The sequence below is a fragment of the Zalophus californianus genome, chromosome 11, assembly GCF_009762305.2.
Source record: "Zalophus californianus isolate mZalCal1 chromosome 11, mZalCal1.pri.v2, whole genome shotgun sequence".
Taxonomy (NCBI): Eukaryota; Metazoa; Chordata; class Mammalia; order Carnivora; family Otariidae; genus Zalophus; species Zalophus californianus.
Window position 1 is genome coordinate 71797157 of NC_045605.1, and position 13076 is coordinate 71810232.

General features: G+C 35.1%; 1 protein-coding gene across 3 annotated transcripts in view; it reads right to left on the bottom strand.

Moving 5' to 3' along the window:
• PIK3C2A (phosphatidylinositol-4-phosphate 3-kinase catalytic subunit type 2 alpha) overlaps window positions 1-13076 on the bottom strand; it is a 101795-nt gene that overhangs the window by 29804 nt on the left and 58915 nt on the right. For 2 of the 3 annotated variants that reach the window (XM_027581319.2, XM_027581320.2), the window contains 7 exons: window positions 10583-10726; window positions 9373-9421; window positions 9081-9291; window positions 7244-7366; window positions 6012-6179; window positions 1227-1338; window positions 617-762 (listed from right to left, as the gene is read on the bottom strand). In XM_027581319.2, coding sequence (XP_027437120.1) covers window positions 617-762; window positions 1227-1338; window positions 6012-6179; window positions 7244-7366; window positions 9081-9291; window positions 9373-9421; window positions 10583-10726 — 953 coding nt within the window. The remainder of the gene's footprint in view (window positions 1-616; window positions 763-1226; window positions 1339-6011; window positions 6180-7243; window positions 7367-9080; window positions 9292-9372; window positions 9422-10582; window positions 10727-13076) is intronic. The other variant, XM_027581321.2, reaches the window with a different exon arrangement.

Sequence of the window (13076 nt, forward strand, 5' to 3'; positions counted from 1 at the left end):
TATTAATTTTCCTTTTCTTGATTACTGAGGGGTCAAACTTCTTTTCAGATATTTAAAAGGCACTGTATTTCTTCTCCAAAATATTATCTAGTCATATTCTTTGTCTATTACTAAGTTGTTGGTTTTTCTATTGATATAAAAAAGTTCTTTATATACTTTTAAAAAATATTCATATTTACTGTAAATTTAGTTCTCAATGTTGTTTTTTTTAAGATTTTATTTATTTATTTGACAGAGAGAGATACAGTGAGAGAGGGAACACAAGCAGGGGGAGTGGGAGAGGGAGAAGCAGGCTTCCCACTGAGCAGGGAGCCCAATGCGGGGCTTGATCCCAGGACCTTGGGATCATGACCTGAGCCGAAGGCAGACGCTTAATGACTGAGCCACCCAGGCACCCCTTTGTTTGCCTTTTGATCATGTAAAAGTTTGACTTGTACAAATTTTGAAAGTTTTATGTAGTTATATGGCTTTTTTATAAAATTAAAAACAAATAGAAAACTTACCATACCAAGAAGATTACTAAATCATGAACTAAATCAGGGCATATAATAAACTATTAACTTGAGATTTACAATGTAAGAAATACCCAGGCAGAACAAAAATCAAAGGAGCATACCCAAGTGACGAGTCTCTATGAAGAATATCAAGAAGTTTCCCTTTTGTATCATTCCCCAATGTTTCTAAGTTGTATTGCTGTATAATGCTTCTGTCAACTTGAGGAGTAGTATAAATGACATCAAATGTAGGAGAAGGAAAATCAACCTTAAAAATTTAACAGAGGTTGATCAGATTGCAGCTAAATAGTCCACATATCTACCACATTAATTTGTCTCTGAGAAAACGGATTCTTAGCCATCAGGGTGACTATTAGATTGAATACTGAATTAACGTCCTTTAGCTGAAAGTGATTACCATCATTGGTAATACACATATATTACATGGGATGGATACAAGTTCATTTTTTTGCTATTTCTCAGAAATAGGAAATGGTTTATTAACATTTAAATTGAAGGCAGGTCCTAAGATTAAACAAGATCGATTAGGCTTCTTTAATTTTTTTATTGTTATGTTAATCACCATATATTACATCATTAGTTTTTGGTGCAGTGTTCCATGATTCATTGTTTGTTCATAAAGGCTTCTTTAGTTAACAATCCAAATCATGGAATACATATACATCTTAAAAATAAATTTCAACCTCCCCATGTATCAAGAAGTACCATTACCTGTAACACGATTCTTTCCATCACATACCCTTTTCTGGGTACTGTTCCGGGAACAGGATTTGTATGTGACGAAGTCCAAAGATACAGAAGCTTAGTTCCACATGTTAAAAACCTTCATGGAGACAGAAGAATACTGTAGCTTTCATTTTATTTATTTTTGTAGTTTTCATTTTAAAAATTGTCTCAAAACTCACATCACACACACACACAAAATAAAAAACTCACGTCACATGTTATGAATTTGAAATGTACTTCCAAACATTTATTAAGCATCCATTAGACAAAAAGAGTCCCTCTCCATAGTGTATTAATACTTCAGGTAAATGTACTGAAGAGTGGGGGTTGGGACAAAGGGAGGGGAGAATGAAATAATGTATCTTGGGAGGAATGGGGTTGAGGATAGAATACAAAAGGGTAAAGACTCAGAGTCACTTGTCCCCAAAGCAACTTTTAAAAGAGATCAAGAGTAGAACGCTCTTCCGACTGAGTTAGCAGGCGCCCCCACCCGCAAGCAACTTTTATAAATAGGAAGGTGAAGAATAGTCTTTGAAGATCATCTACAATGGAATACATCTCAAGGTAATAGTTTGGATTACATAACTCCTCACTGACTTTCACCTTAAGAACAAACCACATGCCAAGGAAACCAATACCCACTTTGTAGCAAAACACTAATCATTTCAGATGAGAAGTTGTGTCTGTGTTCTAAACCAGGGGTCAGCAAATCTTTTCTGTAAAGGGTCAAATGGCAAATATTTGGGGCTTTTTGGGTCAATCTCTGTTGCAGACTCAACCCTGCTGTTATACTGCAAAATTAGCCATGAACAATACATAAATAAAGGTGTACTGTGTTCTAACAAAACTGTTACTTACAAAAAACAGGCAGTGCACTGGAGCATGCTGACCTTTACCCTAGACTACCAATTTATGGTCTACTTAAAAACATTTATCAATAAGACATTGATATATCTTTACACAGAATAAATTTCTGAAAAATAACATGAGATACATAAAAGCAGGAAACTATAAACTTCAAACTTTATTCATTTTATTCAAATAGCAAATATCCTTTCCAAAACTAGACTCTAGTCTTAATGTTTTCTCTTGAAGGTTAACAGCCTTTAAATCTTCAACACATTATATTCTTTTCAGATCCACCCTCACCCCCAACTGGATTTTAAGGCAAATTCTGTTATTATCTCATCTGTAAATACTTTTATCTCTCTCTAAACAATAAACACTGTTTTATTTTAAAACAAGTATACCACCATTATCACTCCTAAAATAATTAACAATAATTACTTAAAATCATCAGTTATCTAGTCAGTATTCAAATTTCCCTGATTGTCTCACAAATTTATTTACAGTTGGTTGTTCAAATAAAGATCCAAGCAACTTCCAACATTGCATTTGGTTGATGTCTTTCTAAGTATATTTTAATTTAAGGGCCTAACTGGAGGCCTGTCACCTGGTTTTGTAAATAAACTTTTATCAGAAGGAAGCCATACTCATTTACATATTGACTTTTGTTGCTTTTTGCCTTCGCTTTTGCGTTTGTGAGAGAGATTACAGTTAACCCTTGAATAACACCCCTGAACTACACAGGTCCACTTGTACGAGGGTTTTTTCGATACAGTACTATAAATGTATTTTCTCTTATGACTTTAATAACATCTTTTCTCTATCTCACTCACATTATAAGAATACACTATGTAATACATATTAATATACAAAATACGTGTTAATCAACTATGTGTTATCAATAAGGCTTCTGGTCAACAGCAGGCTAGTAGTTGAGTTTTTGGGGAGTCAAAGTTATTTGCATGTTTTTGACTGCATGGGGGGTTGGGTGGGGAGGAAAGGCACTGCTAACCCCCATGTTGTTCAAGCATCAACTGTATTATGACCTGCAAAGCCTGAACTACTTCTATCTGCTCCTCTTTACAGAAAAAGTTTGCTGACTGTTATTTTTACCTATACATTCTTCCTTTTTATCCCTGCCATTTGTTGAGAAAATCAGGTCTTTTGTTCTAAGAATTTTCTATATCCTGGATTTTACTGATTGCATTCCTCTAGTGTCATTTAGGATGTCCCTTTATCTCCTACATTTTCATAAAGTAGTAGTTAGATCTACAGGCTTGATCTGATTCAGGTTTAGTTATCTGGTAGGAATAGTTAATAAAGGTAGAATTGCATACTACTTCCTATTATATCAATCAAATAAAAAGGCACACTGTTTGGTTTCTCTCTCTTTCTGTGAAGTTAAGATAATCAGTCTGTTTGGGCCCAGTCAGTCTAAACTACCCATTATAAAGTTCCAGAAAAGTTAATCACTTAATGGTGTTAAGCAAGCATTGATAATCACTGCTTAAATCAATGGTTTTCAACCAGGAGTAATTTTGCCCCCAGAGGACATTTAGCAAGGTCTGGAGGCACTTTTGGTTGGTAACTAGGGGGTACTATTGGCAAATAGTGGGCAGAAGACAGGAATGCTGCCAAACATCCTACAATGCACAGGACAGTCTCCCACAGCAAAGAATGATCTGACCCAAAATATCAATAGTGCCAAGAATGAGGAACCCTGCCCAAATCTATTATTTCAGTAGGGGTTACAAAATTGTGATAGTCTATCATTTCTTGAGCATCTATTAGCTGGAATTTTTCTATCACCTTTCTCACATCAATTATTTGGTAACCCTGAATACAACTGTAAAGGAAAGGCAGGTTAAATGCTTGATTCTGTTTATTTAAAAATGAGTTAAGAACTCATTTGTTATTGAAGCTGACTGAAATGCCTCTAAGTTTTTGGCTTCCCTCTGAGAGTGACTTCATCAGGTTGTATGCAGGTTGCACCTTAAACATAAATTATTTTTAAGATTTTATTTATTTGTTTGAGAGAATGAGCGAGCGAGAGAGAGAGAGAAAGGGAGAGTGCGCGCGCGCATACAAGCAGAGGGAGAGGGAGAAGCGGCTCCCCGCTGAGCAGGGAAGCCCAACTCGAGGCTCCATCCCAGTACCCTGGGATCATGACCTGAGCCAGACAGACACTTAACTGACTGAGCCACTCAGGTACCCCAACATAAGTAATTTTTAAAAAGAATTTCAAGATCGAGCCCCACACCGGGCTCCTTGCTCGGCAGGAAGCCTGCTTCTCCCTCTCCCACTCCTGCTGCTTGTGTTCCCTCTCTCACTGTTGTCTCTCTGTCAAACAAACAAATATATTTAAAAAAAGAATTTCAAGACCAGGATTTCTGATCACTATACTACAGTAAACTAAATGAATTAAATCATTAACACTTTATATTAATGTTTAACCATCTTCCCTCTGAATATTTTTTGAATGCTAAGACCTAACATGACCTACCTAGATCAACTGCACTACTTGGCAAAGTCTCAAGCTTAATGCCATCTGCTCACTGTTTTAACAGCAGAGTGCTGGATGCAAACTATTTGTTTAACAAAAGTCAACTGCCCTTCACCTTACTCTCTTGAATTTTTAAAGAGTGTTATATCATTCATCAAAAAAACAAAAAATAAAAAACAACAACCCATTTATTACTAGACAATAAAAGTGGCAAAAAGTGATGGTACATCTTTAATGAAGCAAAGATTCCTGGTGCTTTCAAGAGTAAGGTTTTCAGAACTGACTGACTTATTTTTTAAAAATTTGAGAGAGAGAGGAGGGGGGGAGAGAAGGAGCAGGGGGAGGGGTAGAGGGAGAGGGAACAGCAGACTCCCCACTGAGCAGGGAGCCTGAGGTGGGGCTCGATCCTGGGACTCCGGGATCATGACCTGAGCCAAAGGCAGATGCTTAACTGACTGAGCCACCCAGGTGCACCCCAGAACAGACTTATTTATAAAAATTAATGATAATGATGCAATTACATTTAATTTTCTCACATAATTGCTCCCGGACACTAATTTATCACAATTGAGAACACAATTTCCCTCCTTCACATAGCATAGCATAAATGCTATGCGTTTGTCGTTATAGTAATACTGTTATTAAACACAATAGGCTTCTTGACTGCAGAACTTTAGAGATACTTTAATATGCTAATGTGCTATCACTGGGCAAAATGTTACTATGTACTATACGAAACATATCTGGAGCTTACTCAATTGATTTTTTTTTTTTTCCATTTAGATAGACACTTGACAGTCTCATGGAACATACTACTACTTAAAACATAATTAAAATAGTCAGTTGAAAGGCCAGATAGATTACACTACCCCAGTGGCTATGAGACACAAGGCTCAAAAGGAATTCCTTACCCCTAAAGATCAATAAGGTTTTGTACATATGAGAGACTTTTGGAGATTAAAGGCCAGGGGCCCACAGCAGTAAGGGTATATCAGTCAGGTAAAGAGAAGGAAATAATGTGTGCAGTTGTAGACTCTGAAACTGGAGAAGAATGGGGAAAAGTATGAGAAGAGGAAAAATGGCAGTTGTTTTACTGGTATCAAGGAAACTTATAAGACCATGACTATTATATCAATAACATAGTTCTTTGCAAAAATGACAGAGAGTGAACTGGCTGCTGCTTTTCTCCTGGAATGGTGAGTGGCAAACAATCCTCTAAATACCCAGACAGGTATGTTCAAACTATAGCAAAATAACTCTGTGATTTCTTCTAATCTGTGTCTATGAAATAACCTCCTTTTATCACACTGGAAAAACTGAGGTAGCAAATTATGTCACTGTTCCCCACGCCATTCTCTAGCCAATTCTGATGTTGCAGATGTGTCCACAGTAACTCACCATCACAACTCAGTAACACTTACCGTTTAAAGTCAAAAAGAGGTAAAGAAACTTTGCCCAAAGCTTCTGGCCCCTTTCTCTGCTTATTAGAATCAGGGGAACTTCCACTGCTCTGATTTAAAATTCCAAAAAGAGTAAGGTGAAGAAGTGATTCTAATGGCAATTGTGATATCTGGATGGGAAAAATGATTCTAAGGGGGGAAAAATGTATTAATAGAAAAAAACAAATTAGATCAAATAAGAAATTTAACCATTTAATGAGACTGACAATTTTAGGTATTTCATTTGACTTATCAAAAAATCTTTAATCCCGAGTAACTTTTACGTAAGTAGCAAACTTGGCCAATATGTACTATAAAAAAAATCTTAAATAAATTTCATTAAAATTTCAAATATGTAATATTTCTTAAGAAATTTCTTAATGCCTTTACTCAAGACTTGATAATATCAATTTCTAGGCAAAATAATAGTCATTTTTATTTCCTTTAGGAAAAACTAGATGACTATTTCTGATTCAGATATATATGTATGTATATATGTATATGTGTGTATATATATATATACACATACACACAAGCAGACATATATGTTTATCTTTTTAAATTTTTTTTTTTAAGTCTGAAAGGATACATTGGGTCAAAAGTGGTCACACTTTCTCCAAAAGTGTTGGAAATAAAATGACACCCTTTTTACCCATACATATTTTCGTATTATTGTTTTCAAAGATGCATCATTTTTGTTATTTAAAAAGACAAAAGAAAAATAGGAAAACACTTAATAAATGCAGAATAAAAAGTTCTGCAATTACATACCTGCCTAAATAGTGAAAGCATTCCCTTAGTTTAAAAAATATTAACAGTGCAAAATATATTGTACATGGATTTAATTTTCTAATGTTAACCAAGAACTAGGCTTCATATATACAGTATTACAGAATACTAAACTAAGCAATGTTATAAAAACCATTACTTCTATGGTTTGTATGTACAATTATATGTAAATTTACAGTTTTAACTTGACAAAAGTCTAAGAATAATTAATGGCATGTTCTGTAATTTAATATGTAATTTTTCAGAACAGTATTTCAGATTTTTAAATGAGAATTTGTCTCTTCTATAGAGTACCTAGTAGAGACCTTAAGATGTAAGAATTTAGTGGATTTTAATGGAAATTGTGATAAAAACAAAAACTAGGATGCATAAATGGAAAAAAGAGGGCATACTGAAAAAAATAAAAAGCCAAAACTTTCACTTACAGTTCATCCCATTTAATAAGATAGAAGAAATTCTTATAAGTGCCAACCTTCTTTGATTGAATAGGTTTAAAAAGATCCTTTCCATTGTGAGACAGGGAACATATCAAGTAGTATTTTTCATAACTGAGAAAAGAAAGATTTTTTTAATTGAATACAAATTCGTTAACTAATACCAAATGCATTTCATTAGCCATTCTTCTCTAAAAGTGACTATTATCTGAAATGATTTGGTCACCATTCATTTGAATTTTTGGAAAGCATCTGAAATTGAACTATTGCAAATTCTACAAAAATAAAGAAAAAGTATAGCAGAGGCAGTACAGAAGGAAACATATATCCCCAGGTGCCAGTCTAAGGGGGCCATGCTAGAAACCTGATCACAATTTTGTGCTCAGTTAGTTACTAGCTTTAGATTTTAGCTGAATGGCACTAAATAATTACTTATTTCTAGGTAAATTCTTAGAAGAAAAAGTACAAACATTATCTTCTGTAGGTGCTATTTTCCTTTGCTAAGTAACTGAAACAGAGTCAGTTAAGCATATTAATGGTGCACGGGCCTGACTTGCACTGAGCCCATCTTTCTAATCTATTAGGAGGCTTCTATCCATGGAATACATGCTGTTGTATTCTCATTAGACAGCAACGATTTAGCCCCTAATTGCCACAAGTACAGAGCTGGTTAGATACTGTCAGGCAATCTTGCAGGCTAGAAGCCTTAGGTTCAATAAAACTGTGTTCTCCTGGATTCGAACTTACTACTAGGCTTACACATTAACCATTTTGTTCCTATATACAATCTATTAATCATTCGAAATATATTTTAAATCTGATCTCACTGGTTCACAAAACACCTCTAGCTAACTACTTGACTACTTTTCAACCGCATTCTATTTGTCCCTCTTCTCTTCAGCATTTTACTTTCTTTCCATCTTAATTATCACTGCAATTTTCTGTACTGTCTTCTACTAAGTATTTGTTTTCCATTAGTATCCCCAAATTTGTGTGTGTATATGAATCTGTATGGAGGATGTGGAAGGTATTATCCCTGTAACATTTAAAAGAATCAAATATCTTCACATAGTAGTAGTACCCATTTAAAGCCAAGTTCCAAGAGGGCAGAAATTTTTTTGTTGCCTTGTTTACTGCTGAATCCCTAGTATGAGGAACACTGCCCAAAGATGGTATTCATTAAATGAGTTAATATATCACTTTCAAGTAATTATGTATTCTATTTTATTAATCTAAAGCTCAATTTAAGCAGAATTTATGTTCGGTATCTCTTCACTAGTCTTTATTTTACTTTATAGCGTTAAGTTATGAAACTATTTCATTACAAATATTCATACTTTTCAGTTTATATCAGTCATTTCATAAACTGAAGTTGGCAAACTTTGTGGCACTGACAAAAAAAATCAAAAAGGAAAACCCTTATTAAAAATTCAAAAGAAAAAATATACTCTTGCGACTTCAAAGCCTAGCAATCAGTAAATTGTAAACTAAAGAGGAAAAAAAAATGTGCTAGAGCCTAGTGCCATCACACTGTTTCAGATTACCCTCATTCTAAAGGAAAGGCTGAAAAAGTCATAATTTATTAATTAGCATTTGCCTTTATAAGTTTAAACATATATTTTCCTGCCTGTTTTTTGCATGTAGTTTGATATGTTTTATTGCAACAGCTTCAAACATCTCTGTAATTTTTATGAAAACCACAAAGGTATCTGGTCATTCTTGTATCATCCATTTAAATATTAAGAGAACAATGGATGGCTGACATTTTATAGAATTAGAACAGCTTCTGGGTAAAGCTGTACATATTCTGGTTTAAACAGTTACTTACTTTGATACCCAATTACTTGAAATTCCATGTGCAGCAAAAATTGTAAACTGAAGCTGTTCTGTTGTTGTCCATGCTTCCTTGATGTTCCTATTACTTTGGGCACAGTTTGCAGGACTCCTACCACAATTTGCATGGAGTCTGAGAAGATCATAAATTGCTGTAGTTAACTGGTCCATGCTTACTTGAACAGGATTTTCAGGATTTAGAGATCCTAGATTTAAAGAAATTGTTAATATAATTCCCTGAAAAACCAACAGTTATTGCTAAAATTTAAAGAACTTAAAAGACATACCCCTAGATGAACTCTTACTAATATCTCCTTCTCCAGACACTGAAGTCACCTGCATACACACATACAAATTAGTCAGAAAACTGCCCATGATGTATTGAAATTAAAGGTAAAAATTAAATGCTATATAAGGAAACCTCCCAAAAATTTCTGTACAATAAAACAAAACAAAAATGCAAGAAGAAAGTGAAAACCCCAAATGAAATAAACAGATGATTTTTAGTTATCAAGAAAACCAGAATAACTGAAAATTAGTGCACAATATAGAAACTCAACAAAATCTGTCTCATTAAATCAGTCTAGTAATTAAGATTTGAAACCCAAAAGTGATAAATACACTAATATGATAGTTTATATTCCATTAGTTTCTTTACTATTAATATAATAATATCTTTGGGGCACCTGGGTGGCTCAGTCGGTTAAGCGTCCAGCTTAACCCCTGCCTCTCTCTCCCTCTCTTAGGGGAAAAAAAAAAAAAAAGAAAAAAGAGACCCAAATTTCTATATACCATATAGATAGGCTCTCTGTGAGAATGAATGGATAAAGCTATCTCTTAGATATCTGTTGAAAGGCATACCATCACCATAACTTTTCCTTCCTTTAAATTTATTGTCTTGTAATCCACCTTCTCTCATCCTTTCATCAGAGCTATGAACAACCCTATGAACAGAGGTAATTAAATCCCATGGAAATACCATAGGGAGAGCTTCCTACTAAAAGCAACAGTATGGTATCAAGAAAGGACTCCCAATCTGGCTGTTTCTGAGGTAATAAGTCACTATTAGTGAGACTTCTGGTTATTTTCAAGAGGAAGAGGTATCACTGAGGTAGAACTTCTCCCATGGGCAGTCATGGACGTTTCCATCCAGGATGACAAATGGTAACTATTACCACTCAGGTTCTGAAGCTCAGTATCCACTCTGAACCCTCCAACCAACTTTCTTATGCCACAGTTCCTCCTCCACACATAAAAGGTTCACAGTTTGACATCCGTGTATTCAGTATCCACCCTCACAAGCTCTTCCAAAGCAGCCCATTTCTTCTTAGGAGTTCCCAACTTTACCAAGTGACCAAATCAACTCAAAAGTGGAAAGCCAAGGCTAAAATAACACTTTGTCTGGAAGAAGCAAAAATCTCCCAGTTTATGTGATAGATACTCACTGAAATACATATTTTCATTTAACAAAATGCTAATTACTAAAAGAATACTCACATCAGCACTTTTACTCCTCGGAAGATTAACTGCTCTCTTTAGCTTCTTTACTGATTCTGTGATGGCAAGAGTCTCTACACCATCTAAAGCACTACAGATTTTTCTTACAGCTTTAATTACTTGATCTACCGCTCGGTGCTGGTTCTTTAAAAATAAAAAGTAAAAGTCAGAAATTAGACATTTTAGATGTGCTTAAGAACAGATATCCTTTCCTCTTTTGTGATGAAAAAGAAATAACCTTTTCAATTATCTATTTTATTCTGAATAGGAAAAATTGGGTCTGATTTTTCACTTTGCCTTAGACAATTATTCATACACAAATGCCATTAATTTCATATTAGAATAAATTATTAACAAATTACTAAGTCATTAAAAAAACTGGAGTTATTTTTTACTCTCATTTGAGATTAAGTTCCACATTAAAAACACCAATCCTGCCTGCCAAAAATTTGGTATCAAAAACCAAGTTCTTCAGAGGTTGGCCACATATTAATAACACTGGGCAACAGTTATGAGACATAATCAACTTTTAAGTATCGTCTACATCTGTATAACCATCACTTTTTAAGTTTTGTCTGATGAAAAAACTTCCCTGAGGACAATTCCTCCATAGTATTCAACCACAGTTGATTTCACCATGTTTCAAAAATGTACATGTACAAATATATTATAAAATCATTTACCTGATGAGAATATTTAAAACTCCCTCCCCATTCCTCCAGCATCATTTTAAAGTATATGTCTCATTAAGAAACATTCTTACATAATGAATTAATTCATCAAACATTTAAGCCACATTTATATGCCAAGTACTGTTAGAATGGGCTGAAACTTAGTACTGTACCATCCCTTAAAAATTTAAACTTTTCCACCCTTGAGGCTTGGCAACCATAATCTAAATGCTCCCCGTACCTTCATGCTTAAATGAAACTACCTCATTTTCTCAAACACCCAAATTACCTTCCATTCCTCCATAGGCCTAAAAGTCTATTTTCTAGCTCCCCATTTTTGCTTACATAACTTATATTTCTGCTTACTTTTACTTCTACACCTTCATGCAAAAACTTTTCCAATTTTGAGGCTCAGGTCAGGTCCCCATCATTTTTTACATGCCAGTTATCAATTTATTGTCTATCAATTCCAAATCTATCCTTCTTTGCTCCACTTTGTGATACTGAAGCTAGGCCTATAAATATTTCTCCTTTGCCAGCTGACACAATGTTAGGTTTTGTCACTAGAGGGCACTGAAGGGACGCTCACGCACCAGCAGCATGAAGACACTGCTCATCAAAGTTCTAGTCCTCCAGTTTTTACTTCAGCTTCAGATCACAGTGATCCTCAAAGATCAGCTTCAGCTGCCCCCCCAGGCCATGGTCTCCCAATCTGACAACTCTATCAAGTTTCTTTGCTATAAGCAACCTATGTGTTCCTGTAATAGCCAAACCTTCTTAGCAGAGGCTGGGTTTCAGCCTGAGGTTGGAGGGGAGGTTCTATCATATAATGCCTCAGAATTCCTTCACTATCCATTGTTCCTCAACCTAGAGTTGACAGCTGCTTTTACCACACCTATTACTTCTGGACCCCTCAGAGCATGATTGGCAAACTTTTTAAAGGCCAGAGAGTAAATATTTTAGGCTTTTTGGGCCATACAGTCTCTGTCACAATTCAACTCTGCTATTATGGTGCAAAACAGATACAGATAAAACATGAACCAATGAGCATGGCTGTGTTCCAATAAAACTTTATTTACAAAAATAGGCAATAGGCCAGATTTAGCATGCAAGCCATAATATGCCAAACCCTGCCTTAGAATCCTTTCTTACCCTTTAGAGTAATCAACTACCTTTTACTAATTAATGACTCTTTAAATTTCCCTGTTCTACTACTGTGTTTTCTGTCTTCTAACTTTGCCTCTGATGGCCTGATCTGCCTTGCAACTGACATGTGGTCCTTTCCCCCATTGTACACCCTATTTTTGCTCTGGATATTCACCTGACTTTCTACCCTATATCCTGTAATAAGCCTCAGTTATATAAATGTCCATGTGGAAAATTCATAGCATCTTTGACCCCAAAACTATACCCTATCAGAATCTTAACTACAATATCATACTCTGATCACAATCTCCTTTGTTCTCACACATTCATTCTGACTAAACCAAGTCTTTGAGCTCAGATTCTATTCTCTGCCTCTTCTACCAGGTAGTTGAATACTTTCAAAGAAAATCTCAGAGCTGTACAGATTCAACATTCCCTAATTTCAGCAGGAACCTGCATGCCACTTAACATTCCTTTTACTTGTTCTTGGTCAGTTCTCTTCCCCATTCTTCTTAGAATAGGAAGCCAAACCATTATTCCTTGGTTCAAAACCTTTGCTGCTACCCTAACTTCATTTTAGTAAAATAACACCTTATCTCTAGAAAATTAAGGCCAGTCAGAATCAAAACTTCTGCAACTTCCTGACCTCCCCTAAAACCTAATTAAAATGTACAAAG